The sequence below is a fragment of the Alosa sapidissima genome, chromosome 20 (genome assembly GCF_018492685.1).
Source record: "Alosa sapidissima isolate fAloSap1 chromosome 20, fAloSap1.pri, whole genome shotgun sequence".
Taxonomy (NCBI): domain Eukaryota; kingdom Metazoa; phylum Chordata; class Actinopteri; order Clupeiformes; family Clupeidae; genus Alosa; species Alosa sapidissima.
In genome coordinates this window covers 7,568,901-7,590,602 of record NC_055976.1, presented here as the reverse complement: position 1 = coordinate 7,590,602, position 21,702 = coordinate 7,568,901, and the positions used below count along the sequence as shown (strand labels likewise).

The 21,702-nt window shown below is 42.0% G+C and overlaps 2 protein-coding genes across 5 annotated transcripts; both read right to left on the bottom strand.

Annotated features, from left to right (window-relative positions):
- Positions 1-687: 687 nt before the first annotated feature.
- Positions 688-6,987, bottom strand: spdl1 (spindle apparatus coiled-coil protein 1). Its single transcript, XM_042075221.1, has 12 exons — positions 6,859-6,987; positions 6,140-6,314; positions 5,801-5,977; positions 5,279-5,473; positions 4,740-4,889; positions 4,535-4,633; positions 4,290-4,400; positions 3,958-4,098; positions 3,412-3,515; positions 2,953-3,140; positions 1,752-2,031; positions 688-915 (listed from the first exon to the last, which is right to left on the bottom strand). The coding sequence occupies exons 2-12, from the start codon at positions 6,299-6,301 to the stop codon at positions 759-761; spliced, it is 1,764 nt and encodes a 587-aa protein (XP_041931155.1). The 5' UTR covers positions 6,302-6,314; positions 6,859-6,987; the 3' UTR covers positions 688-758.
- Positions 6,988-8,739: 1,752 nt separating this feature from the next.
- On the bottom strand, positions 8,740-21,669 carry LOC121694647 (calcium-binding protein 2-like). 4 transcript variants are annotated; one of them, XM_042074857.1, is made up of 7 exons: positions 17,474-21,669; positions 15,791-16,078; positions 9,864-9,894; positions 9,630-9,764; positions 9,434-9,543; positions 9,128-9,275; positions 8,740-8,996 (listed from the first exon to the last, which is right to left on the bottom strand). In XM_042074857.1, the coding sequence occupies exons 1-7, from the start codon at positions 17,558-17,560 to the stop codon at positions 8,971-8,973; spliced, it is 825 nt and encodes a 274-aa protein (XP_041930791.1). In that variant the 5' UTR covers positions 17,561-21,669; the 3' UTR covers positions 8,740-8,970. The 4 variants fall into 4 exon arrangements, with proteins under 4 accessions (XP_041930791.1, XP_041930794.1, XP_041930792.1 ...); XM_042074860.1 differs by having other exon boundaries at positions 15,791-16,438; positions 20,643-21,669; XM_042074858.1 differs by having other exon boundaries at positions 20,643-21,669.
- Positions 21,670-21,702: the final 33 nt, after the last annotated feature.

The following is a 21,702-nucleotide window of genomic DNA, read 5'->3' as shown; positions in this document are numbered from 1 at the left end:
TGGGGGCGATCGCCATGAGTGCAGAATGGGAGTCAATGGAGCTAGACGGCTAAATTTGTCTCTTTCACCTGATTGTCGTTGACAAATCTCAGATTTGATTGTAGTTTGTATAACTTCAACATGGGTTATAGGTCAAAAGTTAAATGAACGAGTACTTATGTCCTTTTGATTTCTTACAGGTTGGGTCGTTGTTGCCCATTACACGCTAGCATTGTGCTAATGAATGACGTCATTGACACGTTTGAAAGGCTTTTTAGAACAATTAAGTGACTTTAAAAAATATAATACTCAACCAAGTGTATTTTCTTTACCTCCCCTTTCGAATACAATATTCAAATTACTTGAAAAAAATTATAACCCGAGAAAAGTGGATTTTGAGGGGTACAGCTCCATAGACCTCCATGCATTCTGCACTCGTGGACGAGCGCCCTCATGTGGAACCACAGGAGGAACTGCAACCAGTTCAGAAAAAGGACGTTTTCCGAGTGGCAGTTCTCCCCTTATTAGACATTCTCTGGATCTGACCATCGTGTTCGTGTTCTATCGTGTCATTTTGCAGCAATAATCAGCAAACAAAATTAATTACTCATTTCCTTGCATGCAGCCCATTGCATCAGTACTGAAAGACAGCCGTTTGTGATTGTGATCCACAAACTGAATTTTCTGAAATAACACATGAAGCACAACAATTTTGTAGTTGTTTTATTAATTTATTATATCTAATAAGTAAAAAAGCCAATATCAGTTATAGTTCAGAACTACTGCTGGGCACATTGGTTTTGCATTGTATTATGTGGGACAGCATGGATGGGGGTGGGATACTTTGATTTCTTTTTCCTCTCGCCATGCCAGTTCTCCCCCTCTCCCTGCCTGGTGTCCATCTCTTCTGTCACACTGCTCTCTTCTGATGGGGACCTACAGAAAAACCACCTAATTTGTGTTGAGGCAATAACCAAAGTCCTTTCTCCAACAGACTGATGCCTCAAAGGGTCACTGTTGCAGGCCCCTTTAAACCACCACCCCAACAGATGCAAATTACACAGGTGCACATACAAGCAAAATGTATATGGACATAAGGATGAAAAACTGATTATGCCTTTTCAGAGAGTAATATGATCTGTCATGGTACTAAGTAGTATTAATTAAGTAATACACATATGCCTTTATGTGTACTACTTTTCCAAATAGACTCAAAAGGTAGTTCACATTAATGGGTTTACTTTAGAGTATAAGTAACAGCTTTTAGATCAGTAACATGCACTGTGTACAATATTATACATTGTACCTTTGTGCTAAAAGAAACAATTCTACACCAAATGTAGATACAAATACATTGTACAAACAACTGAGGGGGAAGAAAGACGGCAACATTCCAAATGTTAAAACATGCGCTGTTAGTGAACTCTGGATTATATTTCAGTTTACCACCTGATCTTCAGATTCCCATTTAAAGATGGGCCAATGGTTCAGTCACTCAAACCCCTGTCCTGGCAGCAGTCTTTGCAGGGGCTCAGCGGGACAACTAGCAAGTATTCTTCCCTACAACAGCAGGGCCCTTGAAAGGCAGGGGCAGGGAGGGCAGTGAAGGACGCGGAGCGAGGGTCCTCACAAATCCCAGGAAGAGGAAGAAGACAAAGAGGGCGAAGTGGACACACCGTGACAGGAAAGACATCGGCTGGCAGAGAGCCGGGCTGGAGGAGGAGGAGGAGGAGGAGGAAGAGTTTGATGAAGAGGAGGAGAGGGGCACTGACCTGGGCGGTTTTGGGATGGTAACTGGCGGCTCGTCGGAGATGCGCACACACTTGCTGTCCCGGGGCTGCGTGGGGTTTAGGAGCGGGGCATTGGCAGGCTGCAGAGGACACTGGGGGGGCCCTGGTGCTGGCTCTGGCTTAGAGGGGTCAGCCTCTGGGCGGCTGGCCAGCTCGGTCTCCATGGCAGGGGGGGCGTCTTGGCTCGGCACAGGGCCTTCAGCGGGGAGATCGACTGGAAGCTTCTCTCGCCTGCGCTTCTGGACGCGGCCTTTACCCACCTCTGAATACACACAGATCTTCCATTAGTTCCAAGTCATGCCGCTTTAGCAATTTGTTAAATAGACTTAGAGGCTAAATTGGTGAGTGTATACTCTACTGTATACTATACTAACAATTACGATACCAAATAAAATGTTTCAATAAAACTGAGAAGGGTTCATTTGAGGTTAGTGTCTGCTCCTTTTTTTTTACAGCTTGTGTATTCGTATTTGTGTTGGCTGATGCTCAAACAGTGTTATATTAAAATAAGCCAAAACAGTGTACGAGGCGTTAGAATGGACGCCTTGACAGAGATAAAAATGTTTCGGACTTAGCTCATCTTCAGCGTTCCCATGCTTTAGTTTCTAACTTAAAAACACTGAAGACGGGCTGTCCAAGTCCAAAATGTTTGTATCTCAGTGTCTGTCCACCTAAGGCAGTGTTTTGGATTATTTTACTACAACACTATTTCAGCAGCAGTCTCTGAGTGTGGTTTCATTATTCCATCTATAACAACACTGGCAAAGAAACAAACATATGACTCTGCCACATGACAGCAAAACCCAGTCACCTTTGCAACATTAATGAATGTATTATGCACATCATGGAGAGGGAGAGATATTCATAAAGTGATTGCTATTTGTGTAACCTTTTCACAGGCTGCTATTCAGAGTTCATCAGTTCTTTTTTTCACAACCATGAGACTGTTTTGTTCCCCACAGTTTAACACCACAGCAGGAAGTGCTTCAGTTACAAATTGTGGTGTAGTAAAGCACATAAGCAGACGTGTTACCAGGCGAAAAACGCTGTGGTAAACAATACTTGCAGAATGTTATATAAAGTTCCGGCTGTGCATATGCTTTTCTAAACAGCAGTGTGCTAGCAGTGACCTCCTGAGGTCAAGCTCAAACAAAAATGAATGTTATCAAAGCAAGCAAGTTACCACTTGGCTCGTATTTGAGACGCAGTTCTTCCACTTTGACCTGCAGCCTGATGTTGTCCCCCTGGCTCTGTTTGAGGGCCTGCTGTGTGGCGAACAATTTTCTCTCCATCTCTAGCACCCTCTGGCTCTCCGACAGAGACTTCATCCTCTCCAGGGACAGCTCTTTTTTCAGCTGATCAGAATCCTTACTACAACAATAAACACATTCTATTTACATTAACATTGTTTACATTTAGTCATTTAGCTGAGGCTTTTATCCAAAGTGACTAAAGATACAATAAAGTTACAGTTAAAGTACAATAATGTGAAAGTACAAGTACAATTTCAGCACATTATTGTCTCTATTGTCAATTATAATGTCAGATTATACAACAAGCAAATGGCAGGTACACTTAACTTGACACTTGACCCATTTAAGTTGGATAAATGTATGGAAATTGGGTGACATTCGTAACTCACACAGAATTGGATAGTTTCATCTGAAGAAGATCTGTGTAGTAGGTGTCGTCATGCGTTTCACCGTCTGCAGGTGGGCCAGATGGGCACATAGCCTTCAGACTAATCTGTTAAAAAAAAAAAAAAAAACACCAGACAAGACACACACTTCAGTAAGGAGCCAGGAGTCACGTCTGTCTGGGAATGTTTTCTACCTCCACCCTGTCCACCTATACAATAACTGTTGACACCTAAGGAAAGAATAGCCTAGCTGGCCATCACTAACTGCTAAAATGTGAAGTCTTTCAACAAACAGATCTTTTATTGTATACCATCTACCACCACCTTCTGTCTGTTTAAATGTCATGCAAACTTTAGTGACAACAGTGTAGTTTCTAGGCTGTTCTATTACATTTGTATTACTAATCTGCTTTATTGTGTCAAGCACTGTCTTAACTGAAAGTAACTACTCTGCTGCTGAAAATGAAGGGGTATATCGAATCGTCATTCGCACAGGGGCACTTCACATTCAGGAATCAAGAGACAGCTGTCAGCCAAAAGCAGTCTAACCTGATCAGATTCCAGCTGCCGCACTTTGGTCATGAGTGCTTCGATCTCTTTGTTCTTCTGCGACAGCATGGACTGCATGCGCTCAAGCTGCTCAGGGTCTGCCCCCGACCCCTGAAGCTGCATCAGGGCAGCAATCTGCACCTGTGGCGCATCAACAATGGGGAAACCTTCCTTAGTAAAGTGAGTCGAAACAGATCATGGCACAGCAATGACATTTTTCAGCTGTGGATGGTCACAAAATTGCTATTCCTGGGCAGACACTCCACCACAGACCATTTCAGTGTACACAGAGAGGACCACACAGCAAAGCTACAGCACTTTGTGAAGTGTACCTTCATGCGATGCATCTGCTGCTTAGAGAAAGCATGCTGCTGCTGCAGGGACTTGTACTGAACCTTCACGCTGATCAACTGCTTCTCCATCTCCGCTCGCTTGTCCTCCACCTGAGGGATGGCCAATAGCACACTCATGACCACAATCACCAATGCACACCAAGCAACATGAAGACTCGCTCAGCAAAAAAGAAGAAGAAGAAGAAAAAAAAAAAAAAAAAAAGACATCCTCAGTTAAGCTCTACCTCAGCAAAGAGAGAGTTTCCTCTGCTATTTGGATCCTGTTCCTTTTGAAGCAGCTGGTCCAGCTGGATCTGTAGCTCCTGATTGGTTTCACGTGCTTTCTACACACCGACAATGAGTTTTATGAACAAATACTGTGGTGAGCACACTTCAGAATGATCAGAATTAAAATACTTAAATCAGCAATCGTCATTCTGTGCCGTGTACCTCCAGAGCGTTGTAGCAAGAGACAGCTTCCTTCTGGCGTTCCTCCTTCTCCTCCGTCAGCTGCTCCACCTGCCGCTGCAGACTGGTGTTCGCCAGCTGCAGCTGCTGCTCTTTGTACTGGCACTCCTGGAGCTCCATCTTCAAGTCGGCCTGCGAAGCATAAAGCACACAGTTTACATACAGATAGGGGCCTGCATTGACCTCACTGCTTACGGTTATGGAATTTAGCACACACTTTTGTCCAAAGCGACTTACAAAACAAATCAATACAATAGTTAAAAATTAACAGTGAACACTTCTAAAAAGTTGACAAGACTACCTTCAAGATTCATTAAACATCTGGACGAACTAGAATCTCTAGCTCTCTAGAATCTGAGTGTGCCGAGTTTGCTCATCTGAGGTCACAGAAGAGGGGACATGAGTATGAAGAATCAGGCCATATGAGCAAACATGATCAAACTATAGTGACTAAACATATTCAAAACACATGTCCATCCTCAGGTTGGCAAACCTTTAGAGCATTTTTCTCAGGTCCTCACCATGGCAGCCTCCATGTCCATCCTCTGGACCTGCAGCTCCAAGATCTCAGAGGACATGGTCTCGTGGGCTCGCTCGGTCAGGGCGCGCAGCTCCTCGGTCTTGTTGCTCAGGGCCTCGGCCTGCACCTCCAGCTTGTGTCGCAGCTGCTTCTCTGCCAGCTGTGCCTCGTCCCGCTCCACTATCATGCGCTCCATCTAAAGGAAAGCCATTAGGGCGTTGTTAATGGCTGATGCATTGGTCAGTGTATGCGCAATACAGTGCCATAACGGAAATTTTTTTAGTCATAATTTGTCTGCAGCTTATTCTGTTGTGATAAATCTTATCGTGACTTGAAAATCATGAGTCGCACTGAATCGTCAGTTGAACGTATCGTTACATTCCTAATTTCTGTAAACAGTAATATGTACACAATGCAATCTATGAGTAGGATAGCCTCTCACTCTGCACAGAGGATCATTGAAATAGGTCATACTGCATTAGGAACTGTCTGCAAAAAAGAAAACTGGGTGGAGGATTCGGACCTTGTTCTTGTAGTCACTGAGTTCATGGGCATGGCTCCTTTCAAGCTGAGATTCTTGCTGCTCCAGGAGGTGCCTTTGCTGTTTCTTGACCTCATCAAACTCGGACTGGAGACTGGCCAGCATGCGTGCCTTCAGCTCCACCTCCCGCTGGAGGGAATATTTCTCCTGCTCCAGAGTCTGGATTAAAGAATGGTGAAAAGAAACAGTTAGCCTCTCTCCTTGGTATGAGCTACAATCAGATTCCTACAGCATAATTGACATTCATAACACTTCAGCATTTTTTCTTAATTATAGCAACTCTCTGCAAAAGCAGTTGATATGTTTTCAACGAAACGTCACCTCCATAGCATTGGTCATTTCTACCCGCTGGTCCTCCAACTTGCTCTGCAAATTGAGTTGGTCATCCAGGAGCTGAAGGCCATACTGGGCAGCCTTCTGCACTTCCTCCTCCTTCTCTTTCAGCTTCCGCTGAAGCCGCTGCACATCTGAGCTGCATGCCATCTTTGAGGAGAGCCTTGAAAGAATAACAGTATCATGGCAAAAGGATAACAAAGGATAATATTGATAAAGGTCGCCAGTGAGGTAATGGTGTGACATGAAATTATCACCTCACATGAAATTATGCAACCAACCTCACTCTTATAAGCATATCATTGAAGTTATAAATACAACCTAAAACATTTTCCCCAGTGAAAACATCACCGTTCATGCCACCTCATGTGGGAATAGAAGAGGTAGGTAGGCATCGCGCGGACACAATCGCAAGACAACCTGTTGTGCTACATAAGTAAAATAGGTTGGGAAATGGAGCTCTCCGTAGCAACGACAAAATGTTTTAAATAGTTTGTTTTAGACAAAGTGAGGTTAATATTAGCCTTTTCTAGTCAAGTTTAGCAAACGTTAACGTTAACGTTAACGTCAATATTAGTAACGTTACTTATAGCTGGACAAGAGCCCATTAAGTTCTCTCGCTAACGTCCATAACTTAGTCAAAATCTAGCCATACGATTTTTCATAAAACTGTATGTTTTTGCCATTATACAATAAAGGTTACTTACACTTTCAGCAGCAATGCTGTGGTTTATTGTCAGCTGCTGCTTTTGGCGATTCGCTCGGCAGGCAAACAAAAAGTTGAAGGTTCAATTTGAATTCAGCACCAGTCTCATAAGTATCGCGAGAAGATGAAAGTGCAGGGCACAGCGACTGATGTTCTCGCGTGTTCAGATCTCCGACGTGATTGGTTCCCGGAGAACATTGTGCACTCAAATTTGTTATTTTGTAAATGCCTAAATGCTTATCTAACATGCTTAAATTCTTCATCATGCAATGCAATACATTTGATATGGACCTGTACTAACCTGGTACGAACCTGAAGAAAAAGACCAAAACCTTTAACTTAGTTTAGACAAATAGAACAGGTTTAATCAAGAACTGGTTTAATCCTATTTTAAACAGTCTATGGTCTAATACAGTAATAAGAATAAGTGAAATAACAATAAGGGTTTTTATTTTAGGAATAGTTTCTGTTTTATTCTAGCAAGCACAACAAAGCTAATTGAGTCTACATTTTGCCTATTAGATTATGGGGATGTTTATCTGATATAAACATGCTCCAAAGACAGTGCAGTAATGTGATTCTGTGTATCATTCTGCACTGAGATTTATAAGTCGTGCCAGTTGCAGAAATACCTGTTGGCCTTCCCTTTATGTGGGAAGACACACTGTTTGATCCTTGCAGGCCGAGGAGTGCTCCAGCTGCATGGAATGAGCTACAGAAACACTTGAACCTGGAGCTCTTCATCTCTTTAATTGATCCTTAAGTCATTTATAAATCAAGCTTACTCTGTCTAGTGCAGTTTTTAGTTTGATTTTGATTGTTTTGATTTTGTGTAAGTCTTTTGTGTTTTGTATGCTGCCTTCTTGACTAGGGTTCACCTGAAAAAGACATACCTCAATGTGATTTCTTCCCTTTAAATGGATGGTTGATGGAAGGCCGACAAAGGAAACACTCATCAGAGGACCGCATTGGCTGACATGTCCACATTCACCATAAATAAAAGGATTGACAACTCATGTAAGCAGTATGGTAATATCCTGTGTCAGTTGCATTCATCCCAGTCTTTATTTGCTCTGGATGTGTTGCCCAAAGAGTAGGCCATAGCTATAGCCTACTATTAGTCTGTTGAACACATATTTTCTTCTACTGGACATTATAAGTCCCTGTGTCTTATAGTATAGTAGAATATATTGTTAATAATATATTTGGAATAGATTATAGCCTACTGAATAGTCATTCACCGGTTCCTTATTGTTGACTTTTTATTTTTAACTTTTTTTATTTTTATTTAAAGAGTCTTTATTAAATGGTGTGACTGCCACCTGCTGGTCAAAGATGTACTAACACATAGCAGCATGCCACCCGAAATAAGTTGAGTATAAGTAGGCTACACATCTGAACTATGTCTTTAAAGAATAACATGTCTCACCAGACCGATAACTTAACTCCCTCCTTTTCTGAAATTTGATTACTCAAGAATTAGTCTCTTTGAAAACATACTTTTGTTAAACATTTATAAATGTGATGTCCTTTTTGCCCAAGCATAGTGAATCTTCTAGGGTTGTTGTCTTTACCTGTTCATGTCATTATCGATACAAGTGTTACGGAGAAACCTGAAGAAAAGGTCAAATACAATGTCTCATGTGGACATTTCTAATAATAGTACAACAGTTCATGATTGAATAAATCAAATGGAATTAAATGTCACGTAACTGGATTTGGCATAATCAAATGAAGGTGACCTGGTCTGTGATGTCTGTGCAAATGAAAAGGTTGAGAAGTCAGTTTTACAGCATGGTTTTTAGTAGCACTGATACAGCTTGGTGTTGCTGAATATTCTTTCAGTATTATTCTAATTGACTAATCACATGGCAACGGGATATAAATTACAAGCAGCATTCTTTATTTACAGTATGCCAAACACTTATTAAGAATGACATAACAGTCTGACACATTGTCACATTCCCTCCATTTCTTCCGGAGTTAAAGCTTGGTTTATTGCTGATGCTGACACCAAAGAACCAGGAGAGATACTTCTCTGTCCAGTGATTAAGACATGTTCCATCAGCGATGGTTATAAAGAATATATTAATCTTGATATAGACTGATACAGTCAACGAGACATCATCCGGACAAATTCTGAAATCAGAAAGAGGGGGGGGGGGGGGGGGGGAGTCATAAACACACTTTTTGTCATGCACTAAAAGAGAGGCACCGTGGCGGCGGTATAATACTAAATGAGTGTCTACGGGTTTCCCTGCTCTGCATACCCTCAAAGTCCACAAGTCCGTCTCCGTTCAGATCGCCGTCTCGTAGGATATCATCGATGTCTCGCGGGCTCAGTGTTTCGCCCATCAGCTTCTTCATGGCCTCTCTGAGCTCAGTCAGGCTGATCATTCCATCACCATTGGAATCAAACTGAAGTGAGAGCAATGGTCAGCATATATTGTACAAATGCATGCAAGCTTCTACAGGCCTAAAGCTGTAAGTTGTGTGTGTGTGTGTGTGTGTGTGTGTGTGTGTGTGTGTGTGTGTGTGTGTGTGTGTGTGTGTGTGTGTGTGTGTGCGCGCATTACCTCTTTAAAGGCATCTCTGAGCTCCTTCACCCCTATCATATCTGCCGTCTCAGCCAGCATCTTAGGCCCCATGAGCTCCACAAAGTCCTCAAAGTCAATCTTACCTCCAGCTGCACAATCAAACATAAGTCAAGCCCTGTCAAAGTGCAGGTTAAACGAGCAATGTTTTGTGTCTCGTAAAGATGATGTCACTCACAGATCTGCTGGCTGAGCTCAATGAGTTCCATTTCGGTGGGCATGTACCCCATGGTCCTCATGCACTCTCCCAGGTCCTTACAGTTGACGAAGCCGGTCTTGTTCTTATCAAACTCTGTGAAGGCCTCCCTTAGTTCTAAACACAGTACACACACACACATGGACAGTACAGTGAGGCTTGTTGATTCAAGGACAAAAAGGAAATGAGAGCGAGAGAGGAGCTGTTGTGTTGTACCTTCAATTTCCTCTGGCCGTAACTCTCTGTCCTTCAGAGAATGAAAAAAGACAGGGCAAAAGGATTAGCTATACACTACGTTCCTTGTCTCCTTTTAATAAAACACACATCTATCTTTTTTGCTCAATCTCTTTCTCTCCGTCCCTCAGTTAAAGTTCCACTCTAGTGAGCTCATTCCAATTTCATATAAAACACGGAGGCCTTGGGAGCAGGGGCACGGAAGGTGGGCTCAGCCAATCTCATAATCTCAAACCACCATCATCATCATGACAAACGCCACGGTGTACTCCACACACAGTCATAAACATACTAGATAATCCCAGATTTGGGAATATTGCAAGCAAAGCTTGTGGAAGGGCATGACCCAGTGATGCTCATTCCAAACCGTTTGCCTCTGAGGAATTCACTCTGCCGTCTCTTTGCCTATTTGTCCATATACTCTTCTACTGTATTCGTTCACAGTATGTGGTAACACAGGTCACACAGTTCACACTGTATATTTTCAAAATAAATATTTGCTAAATTGTATTTTGCTATTGTAATAAAGGGCGCAGGAGCACCAAATGCTGAGACCCACCTCTGATTGTCCAGTGATATCACAGAACAGGGCTTTCATTAGTAAACTTTGTTGACTTATGGTTTAATATAGGTAGCAGAGCTTTAATAGTATTATAAGTATTATTTAGCTGGAGTGGAACTTTAACTGATCCGTATGAGTCAAATTCTGAAACAGTCTGACAAATATACAGCATTTAGTTGACACAATCACATTGACAGACCCCTGGAGGAGGAGGGGCATGGTCACAGTAAAGAGAATGACAAACACAGAACAGATAATTTTACCTATGTCCATTCAACAAAGCATGACTGGAAAAACAACAGGCATTAGGAGGATTGCACTGATGACTTTTAAAGGACCATTGAGTTAAAAACACACAGACAAACATGTGAATGCAGAAGATTGCGGTGATAAATGTCCTTTCCTGAGGCGTTTAGTCTCCAAAATCTCCCGATACATTTCTTAGTGATTCAGTTCTTTTGCTTGATCAGGAACCTTTCCTGACTCATTTATTCAGGGGACTCCACTAATAGATGGCAATTGATGGTTGACGTGATGATGATGAGATAATGTCATGGTTGTTCATTTTTACATGAGATGATGACAGGGGACAAACAGTGTCTCTGTGTTTGTTTGTTTGTGTGTGTGTGTGTGTGTTTGAGAGAGAGAAAGAGAGATATAGACAGATAGATAGAGAGAGAACGAGAGAGCTATGAGATGTATGAGATTGAAAACTATGATTGATCGTGTGTGTGTGTGTGTTTGTCTGCGGGAGTGTACGTGGCGTTTCTATGGCTGTTTACATACGAGCTGGGCCTGGGCGAATCCCTGCCTGAGGAAGATGCATGCTGGTCCTACGATGTTGTGGAGCATTGTGCAGTTTTGCACCAGAGCACACAGGGGCTCCTGGCCCTGGGGGTGTGGCCCACTGCTGGACCTGCTCCCTTCCACCGACCCCTTTCGGCACGGGAGCAGCAGTACACACATCAACACACAACAACCAGTCACACCCAGCTCACCAACACTAGTGAAAAAGCTGACCGCTCCTTCTCATACACTGCTAACAGCAAAAGATGAAAGTCAAAGACAAGGCCAGACAGACTGTTACATGGAGAAACTGTATTGCCTTGTCTTGTGTGTTGCCTCCAATGCTGCCAAATCCAAGAATTCATAAATGTGTATAAATGTGAAAAGGCATAAAGACACACAGATAGAATGACAAACAGTCAAACACACACGCATAGTTGCATACATGCCCGGATGTACATTAACAGGTGTACATTCCGTACTGCAGTACCAAGTTCCAATTCCAATTCATAAAGTTCCAAAATATACAGTAGTTCAGTATTTTGTGTGCCTTTGCAGGTTGTATACCACCTGCCTAATCACATACTGAATCATACAGTTTACCATATAAATATTATATATATGAATTGTTCCTTACCTTCTTGAGAATTTTGTCTTTCATTGAAGGTTTTGTGCAGTTACCCATGCCACAAATCCTAGAGGTAACTCCTCCCTGCACTTTGCCGCTGTCTTAATTTGTCTTAATTTTGTTCTATGGCAAACTCAAAGACTCAAAAACTATGCCAAACTCAAAGACCAAATACACTGGCAGCCTCAAGATCTAGCCTCTGAACTGAGCAAAGACCTCGTAGTCCAGCGCTAATGAAGCTCACACACACTCATCTATTGACCACTAACAGACCAAAGTAACCATACAAACCTCTATTGACCGAAAATGTCCCGACTCCGCCACGCCACGCCACCAATCAATCCCCTAATTACAGACCTGTGACCTATTTTCCGACATATCAAATGTATTTATCCTGACACTATGCCTCACTGCACAACAGCTTTCACAGTCACTCTTCATCCTCCTCTCCACTTATTCAACGATCTCTTCTTTTGCCCCACTGAATAATCTCTCTCTCTCACTCTCTTTCTCTCTCTCTCTATCTCATTCTCTTGTTGTGTTACTCGAGGGTTATTGGAAATTACTGCTTTCACAAGATGGGTGAAATAGCTGTGGGTAAGAGCTTGGGGAAAGAGAGAGGGAGAGAGAATTAAAGGAGAAAACGAGAGGCTTTTTTAATCCTCACATCTCAGATTAAAGAGGTGGAGGGAGGGGGTGGAGAGGGGGAGATAAGGAGATTGAAACAGAAGTGTAAAAAGAAGGGAGAGAAAAGCATGGAGGGGAGTGCCAAGAAAGGGAGAGAAGGGAGATGAGGGAGATAGAAAGAGGGAGAGAGACAGAGAGGGAGGGAGAGAGAGGGAGGGAGAGAGAGAGTAAAGAGTAAAGGAGGGAGAAAGAGAGTAAGAGGGGACTAGTTGCATATGTGCGTAAGTGACTATTGTGTGTGTGTGTGTGTGTGTGTGTGTGTGTGTGTGTGTGTGTGTGTGTAGACCTTGGTCCAGGTCTACTGTTATGCTACTGGTTTATTCCGTATAACCTGCCCAGCATGTCTGTAATCCACAGTAATCCACACACGTACACAGACGCACACAGAGAAGCCAACACTTACTGACAGAAATTTACTCTCTCTCTCTCTCTCCCTCACACACACACACACACACACACACACACACACACACGCACATACGCACATACGCACCCACACCCACACACACACACACACACACACACACACACACACACACACACACACACACATGGCCTATGATATAACACTCAGAGCAGAACAGACATTGAGCAGAACAGACATGTTTTACATATGTCTGTACATATACATGCATTTTCTGTAACCTGGTCATCTGTGTTTATGTTTCTTTCACCCTAGCTAAGCTCAAAACAAAAACAAAATATGTCAGAGAGGTCACCCTTGGAACCAAATGGAATTGTGGGATGCATTTTGAGGATCAGAGAGATGACCAGCTGTTATCTAAGCTCTCGCCTTGCCAGCTCTGCCTCAGTAGTAATCAGACATAGTCTGCTTTTGTTTTGGGTTGTTTGGTGACTCAGTGTGTGTGTGTGTGTGTGTGTGTGTGTGTGTGTGTGTGTGTGTGTGTGTGTGTTGATACGTTTGCTTAAACCTGCCAAAAAAAACCTTTAAGTAAAGTTTCACCATACTGCCTGTAATATAAACAACCATCATATTTAGTAAAATGGAGTATGACAAGAACATACACTTAGAAACACTGACAACCAGACAGGATAGAGAGAGAAAGCAGGAAGAAAGGAAGGAGAGAGGTGCCAGAGATAGCCACAGATGGACAGCAGGTGGCACTATGAGAGAGATGAACGACTCACTCACTCTGCAGGCAAACAACATTTTTAGACCCAAGCATCTATTACGTAATGATCCTCTAGCAGTTCAACACAGCAGGTAAAAAAAAGATCCTACTATGCCTCATGTTTACAATAACAAGTTGAGGTTGAATAAGGTCAAGAGATCCAGTAAATTAATGCATCAATACTTATATTATTCACAATATTACATTAGTAACCTCAATTACTGTAACCAAAAACCTGTGACTGTTGTGAATGTTGTTCAAAACATGAAGAGTCATACATATCTGACAGTAACATTATTTTGATATTTGAGGTGATGGCCTCTGGTAATTTTATAAAAAGGACAACATTGTTGATTTGATGGTCTCTCAAGTCATTCAAACATTTTTGCTGATGTACCAGAAGCTCCCTTCACTCCATCATTTTAAAACATGGTATTGAAATGCATACATTCATTCTAAGGAATGGAATGAGGATTCTATCACATAAATTAAGCAGTAATGGCTTATTCGGGTGATCAAGTTTAAAAATGTTTTCCTGGCCTGCAGAATTTGTTTACCTGACATTTAATTCTAACATGGGCTCACTTTAGCCGCTTGCTTTGGCGTGCCTGTTTAGCCTGCTGAATAAATGATGGGGAGGAGAACTCATCCACCATAAGTGTACGTGATGGGGTTTCTGCTGGGAACCGTTGTGGGTTGAGCTATCAGTTTTTTAATCTCTAATGATTCAGGCTTGATGTAAGATTAGCCTGCTCTCGCGCGGCAACGCTACACCCAGTGACATCCGATCTGGGACTGAGATCTGAGTATGTCTAGCACAGGGGGATGAGTCGCACGAGGCCTTTAACTTCAACCCATGCATTGATCTTTAACATCGCCTCTCTTCAATGTCTTCAATGTTATATGACCTCTCACAGCTGTATGTAACCTATGTGTATGAGTGTGTGTCTGTATGTGTATATGTATGTGTCTGTATGTGTATGTATGTGTGTGTGTATGTGTCTGTATGTGTGTGTGTATGTGTCTGTATGTGTGTCAAAAGGTGTATGAATGCATGTGACTTTGTTTGTGTATGTTTAATTTTTATCCATTAATAATAATCTATAGAATAAATCTAATTAATCCATTCTACGTTTTTCTGGTTTGATATAGAAACATCTAGACATTTTCTTCTTTCATAGTTCCTTTTTCCTTTTCAAAAAGTCTTTCTAACCTTCCTTTCCCTCTGGTTTGCAAGTCTACCCATGATATCAGTTACAGATTAAAGGTTAATGATGCAGGGTATCACAGATGCTAAGCTCCCTGGACTGAGGCAGGGCAGGCACATAGTTTAATTCCCTCAATAGTTGGAAAAACTGAGAAGGTTGCCTCATTGAGGCCCTACAATGTTTGTCTAAGAGAAAGACTTTGACGTGAAAAGACACAACAACGGATACATTTCACATGGTATTTATAATTCTCTTGAATAGTGTTAGTCAAACCAAGACATTAAGTTATGCCATCTCGTCTGAGTCCACAGGTGGCTTGGACAGATGTGTTTTAATGCGGAGGAGCATTTTGTGTGAAGGATCTATTGTGTGAAACAAAGAGTATAAATAGTTAAACACCTCCAGGAACTTCCATTGCGTTAGATAATGAGCGCCTCACAACATTTCATTAAGGCTTTAGGAAATGAAAATGATGCCTAGAGGATTTATCTGCTTAAGGGAGGATCAAGCCCATAATGAAGTTTTGGCCAAGTTAGTGATGATGTAACAGGCTCCAGCTACCCCTGTCAATATCCCTGGGGGAGGCATCGTTTTTGGGGCCATGTATCTAACCTTATCAACCTGATCTGCACCTGCAAAGCTGTGGTCTACACATCAATAGCATCCAGGGATGAGCATACGCTCCTTGTTGATATCATTTATAAAGCTTCATGGAAAAAGTGCATGTAGTTCGAGAACTGCACTTTAGGCCCATTAAAATACACCTTATTTACACATTATTCACATAAAGCACACATTTTTTACAGGTGACCACTGTTATAACTGTCCACCATAACATGATGAGCATGAGCGAATTCGTATCTATTATGATTATACATTGTGCTTTCCTAGAATGAAACGCTCACCTGGCCAAAAACGGAGTCCACAATAGGCACCAGGTCGGATTGGTCAGGCTTCCCCTGATCCCCCGCTTGTCCTCCCTCGTTTTGCATTATCTCTTCTTCCTCTTCTTCTTCTACGTCTTCTACTTCTTCTTCCTCCTCTTCTTCGTCTCTCACTCTCTCAACAGGGAAGAACTGGCTCAGTCTTCTCTCTGGCGTCCTGGCACCACTTACGAATGCCTCAATGGCTGATGCGCTCTCACTCTCCCGCCTTCTCTGTTTCTCCACCTTTCTCTTGATGGCGGCTTGAACCTATGAGAGACAGCGAGAGAGAGTGAGAGAGAGAGAGTAAGAGAGAGTGCAAGAGAGAAAGAGAGAGAGAGACAGGATGTCTGGGTTCTCAACAGAGTTCTCAACGAAAAAAAAAAAAAAAGATCCAAAAATGATTCAACCAATAGTTAAAATAAAAAACACCTGTTTCAGGTGTTTTGAGTATTGTAACCTTTTTGTAGTTACAAACTGGTGTCCTGAGTATTTTAATAATTTGTATAAAGTGTAGAAAAACATTTATGATTACTGCTCACATCTAACTGAAATACCAGTGGTGGGACTCACATTGTCAGGTGGCCTCACATACTGTGGCTATGAATTATGGCTGTAGCTATTCTTGCTCTGTAATCACAACATAGGCCCTCTCAAGATGCTTCATCACAAAAATGATTGGATCATCTCAGATGCAAGGAGAGAGAGAGACAATTAATCTTGTCAAGATGACATAACCAGGCAAAACAAAGGACATTCTTGTAAACATCAAATTTGATAAGCTAAATCCTAGCCTCAATTTTAGGTATGAATATGGCTGGTGTAACAAGGATTGATCACTCCTGGTCACTGTTGTTAGAACCCCTGGTCACTGTTGTTAGAATCCAAGTAATACATGATTAACTTTCATGATTAGTGTTAAATGTTATTTACACATCATTTATGATAAAGAATCCATCACTGCAACCATAGTTTCTATGTTATGTGAAATACACCTTGAAACATGATAAACAGATTAGAGAAATATATTCATTCTGGTCAGTTATTCTATGATGTGATTTCCGATTTCGCAATGCTCATGATAAAAGTACTTTATAACAAATTTAGACTAGTTTAAGTTGATGTCCTGCCTTGGCACTTTCATTTGCACAGCAACTTTTTACCAAATGTGTGATCTAATCTCATGTAATTTGAATTTAGGCACATATACAATAGCTATTCATGCATATTCAAACATTAACAGACACCTCAGAAACTCATTTAGAAACATGAAAGAATAAAAACAGTATACATTGGTATATGAAATTACCTAAAACATGAAGCACCTGTTTAATCTACTTCCCTCTCTCTCTCGCATGCTTCCACACACAGACGAGTACCTGTTTGTTTTCATTTCAGCAAGTTACCTCTCATGAACTCCTTTTATGCCACATGCAAAAAATCCCAAATACTCAGAGGAAAATGTACACACAAGCAAGCACACACACACATACACACAGAGAGAGTCCTCAAAAACTATTTTGAGAAAAATACCCACCTGTTTAGATCCATGCAGTGATTGTCCACTCAGTAGCTGAGCTCATTGATATGCTCTTGACATACTCTTTACAAACACAAACACATACATGCACGCAGGCAGGCAGCCACACACACAGACACTCCCACCTGTTTAGCAGATTTCTCCTGCGGAGCGCTTATCCCTGATGCGCTGCCTCCTGCACCGCCGTTCCCTTCGCGAATAAGCATGAACATCCTGCCACGCTCTCTCGCACGCTCCCTCTCCCTCTCTGTAAGCTAACCTCTCTCCACCCCCCTCCCTTTTTTCGTCCTGCTGTCAAACTTTTCTACCCTCCGCTGAAATCTGTTATCCTTCTCTATTAAACTCTACCTTTTTTTAAACTCTTTTAGAGAAAGTTAAACTTGGTTGAATTATTGCTCATTGAAGGTCCCAAAATCAGACAGACATCAAATCTCAAAAATCTGAAGACTTTCTTTGATTTTGCTCGGGTCTCCTTTCCATCATCCTAAACTCTCTGCCCATTGCTCCCGTTGCTCCCGTTGCTCTCCTTGATGTCGTTTTCCGTTTACCTGCCGACTCTGTTATCTTTCGCTCTGGTTTCTGTTTGTGTAAACTGCCCGGTTGTTTTGGCCGCTCGCTCTCCCCTCTTGCCAATGCACCCAGGTGTGTGTGTATGTATGCGTGAGTGTTTTATCCTGTAGACGAATCAGCAGCTGAGGTATAGGGTTCCTCTCTCTATCTCCCTCTCCCACAGGTGACACTCTATACGTCCCTCTCTCCACCTCTGTTCCTCTTCCTCTGGAGTTGTGGTCAGAACTTGGGGAGGTTGATTTATGCAAAGGACAGGTATTCTACTAATTATGTGTGGCGAAGCAAAAACAGCTTTTTTTAATGAATGCCTGATGCAGAAATACAGTACATGGCTACAGATTGAAACATGCCTTAATGGCCATGTATGTGGAGACAACTGTCTCGTAAGCTAAGACACACACACACACAGACAGACACACAGACAAACACACACACACACCACACAGACACACGCACGCACACACACTCACACACACATTCATGCACACATGCACACATACACACAGTCAAACTCACAAGTTCACACAAATGCACACCCAGACATCTGCTCCTCAGATTTTAAACGTCAGTAGGTATTAACATATCACATCCTCACTTGGCATGCTAGCAATGAGGCTCAATCCAGTAGTCCAAAAAAACTGATTTAATAATACTCTTGATAATATCCGCTGGGTTATTCTGAGTGTCCCATACAAGTAATTTCTAAGCTTATTTCATTATCCCCATACCACAGTAAATCTCTTTCTCAGTCCTGGCATCACCTCTCCAAAAACGTCCCCCCAACCCCCCTTCACTAATCTGTGATTTCAGTTGTGATTCAAATTGTAGGGGGTACCTTGACATGGACAGGCAGCAGTTCAAACTGACATTAGGACACTTCCATCGAGAAGGGCATGAAGCAGCACATTCAAACCTGCTATATTACTCATGGGGGTTAATTTAAAATGAATGTCAAGTTGTTTCATGGCCATCAGTCTATGGGTTCACATGAGGTGAACTGTCAGGTCATTTTACCCTGGCAGTCCTCTGACACAGGAGTCAATGTCAAATGTTAAACTCAGGGAGCATGAAACAACAGCAGTCACATGAATAACAGCTTTGATATATTAATTACAATGTGCTTCTGGGCAACTGATTGGAACTGAATGTTTTTTTGTTTTTTTGTGGAAAATGTATGATTACATAATCCCATTCCTTCTTTGGCATTTGCCAGTTTTGCTAATTCCAGCTCAACTCAATTTCACTGTGATTTTGTTTGATAACGAGCATTTCAAGAACACTAAATTTGTCCTTGTACACTGTAAAAACTGAGCATTTCAGGAACACTGCATTTGCCATCATGCACTGTAATAATCCTATATTGATGGGAAATAGGAGCTCTACTTTGTGCTGTCATATTAGGCCTATGTGTTTATTCATATATTATTAAAAAAAATCACATTACCTCCATTATTGCTGTATATGACAAGCAAACATAAATATCCAGAGATTAAGTGCATGTTTGAAGTACTCTGCAGCACTGAGACAGATGGCCATTTATGATAGCAAGCCAAAGGTTACTCTGATTAACCAATATTAGAACACGCTATCATTTTGTAGTAGGTTTTTTTTTTTATAGCCTAGCGTCTCTGAGTCGTGCACTGATGATGTTAGCCTTTGATTGGCCTATGATATGTGCTTAAATGGTTCATTAGAATGGAAGAATGGCAGCCAAATGACAAAAACGTCTTCCTACTTATCAAATATTAACAGGTGGAGGCTGTAGTTCAGAGGCAAAGAAAGAGATCTGTCTCTGGAAAAAAAAACAGGCAGAGATAAGAGACACAGGAGGGTATTTAAAGAAGGCAGACTGACCCGGAGGTTAAAGGACAGGGAAGGAGAAAGAGAGTCAGACTAGTAGATAGAGAGAGCGAATCAGAGGAACACTCAGACAGAAAGAGAGAGAGAGGGACAAAGGAGAAGACAGAAAGTCTGAAAGAGAATGATAAAAACACAAAGACAGGGAAGTGGCCTATTGTTATTGTTAATGCTCTATAGTTCGCATTAGACAAAAGCTTCTTTTAACCATAACCATAACCATATTGTTTGATCAACAGGTTAAACCTCAATCAATGTGCCCCCCGGACTTCACTCTTCAAGTCTTTAAGCCTCTTTGTACTCTCATTGAAAATGTTGGATACATGTTGTATAAAGATGTAATTAAGGCTCACATGCTCAACACCTGAATTAAGTCATGTCAGAAAATGCATGGCTGAATTAAATTACAATGACAGATGAAGAATGAGAGAGAGAGAGAGAGAAAGAGAGAGATGCTGGAGTTGACGGGTGATAAAACAGTAATGTAAGACTGAGGTCTTGTGTTACTACATGTGGTTCACCTCACAATGATATCTTATTACCTCCTGAAAGAGAGAGGGAGAATGAGAGAGAGAGAGAGCGCGCAAGAAGGGGAGGAGAGAGAGTATAAGTCTTGGACACTATAAGAAAGAAATTGGAGTGCGTAAAGTAGACGGTGGTCATTGATAATTAATAGTCCCCTGTGAGCGATCATGCGTCACTTGAGGGAACCATTTAGATTGTGGATAAAAAAGGTAAACGTGTGTGCATCCATGTGTTGCGTGCATACCAGGGATGTGGTATGTTTTAACATCTGTGTGTACATCTGTGTGTGTGTATGTGTGTGTGTGTGTGTTTGTGTGTGTATTGTGTGCATACCAGCGATACCTTATGCTTTACCATCTGTGTGTGTGTGTGGGGTATAGAGACGGTACCCACGTCTGTAACAGACAGCGCTGAGTGTGTATCCTCATCTTGCCCTGCATGAGATGAAAGTGTTTAGCTAGACACTACGGCAGCCTGTCTCTCAAGGATTAGAAGTTAATATTCAAAACAATTTACTTTCTAATCCCACACAACACACAGATTACGGAGAGGAGGGAAAGGGAGAGATAGAGAGATGAGAAAGAGAGGCTTGAGTATGGCTTGAGTTTGAGTTTGATTAGTTTGGTGACGCGAGGAAAGAATTCCAAGGAACGGAACAAGTGACATTACAGGATCATGGGAAGGCAGATTAGAGGAGTCATCATCGAAACCGTTTTAGAGACAATGATTCATTAAATTCTGGTAAACATTGCTGCATCACTTGATTTTTGCAAACGTTTATTCTGATTTTATATCTGGTAGCTCGGGGATGGGATCCGGTTAAATCCCCAGCAACACAGTCCACATATTTGGCACCATCTAGTGGATCACATAGGACAGAGTTTCTAAGGGCTATTCAAGCCACCTAAGGGCCCGAATATAGCCCTGCGTCTGTGTCCCGTGCATGCGATGCGTGATTGCGTCATCAATTGCGTCATCAACAGGGGGTGTCGTGTGCCTCCCAACATATGTGACCGTCTTCGACACACAGAGGAGTGCCACAAGAGGTTGTTCTAAAAAAAAAACATTTCACAAAATTCTTGCTGAAGTGTTAATCCAATGAGAACAAACAGGTACCTAATCTACCTGCAAATCGTGTCTCCAAGCCAGTTTGTCTGCTCTGGGTACTGTCTTAAGAGCTTCACAATGATCAGATACATTTCTGAAATAAACACTGACTTCAAGTTCATTGGGTGTTGTGGAGCAGTAACCTGACTCTCGCCAGATGAATAGCTCCACTCATCCATCTGGGATCGATCCATTAGAGTGGTGCTTCAGAAGGCTGGGCCTTATCAAAAATCCTTGCATATGATTGGATAAGCCACTTGTCCGTCATCTATTGACGTGCTACTTCAACCACTCA

Bases quoted from the DNA above. Each gene is read 5' to 3' on its own strand.
- LOC121694647 (XM_042074857.1), bottom strand. From the start codon at position 17,560: ATGTTCATGCTTATTCGCGAAGGGAACGGCGGTGCAGGAGGCAGCGCA. The intron at 9,895-15,790 runs GTGAGCGTTTCA...CATTCTCTGAAG, and splicing joins TGGACTCCGTTTTTGGCCAG to GACAGAGAGTTACGGCCAGA. The intron at 9,544-9,629 runs GTGAGTGACATC...TTGATTGTGCAG, and splicing joins TGAGCTCAGCCAGCAGATCT to CTGGAGGTAAGATTGACTTT.
- spdl1 (XM_042075221.1), bottom strand. From the start codon at position 6,301: ATGGCATGCAGCTCAGATGTGCAGCGGCTTCAGCGGAAGCTGAAAGAG. The intron at 5,978-6,139 runs GTGACGTTTCGT...TCTTTAATCCAG, and splicing joins AAATGACCAATGCTATGGAG to ACTCTGGAGCAGGAGAAATA. The intron at 3,141-3,411 runs GTGAGTTACGAA...TTATTGTTGTAG, and splicing joins ATGAAACTATCCAATTCTGT to TAAGGATTCTGATCAGCTGA.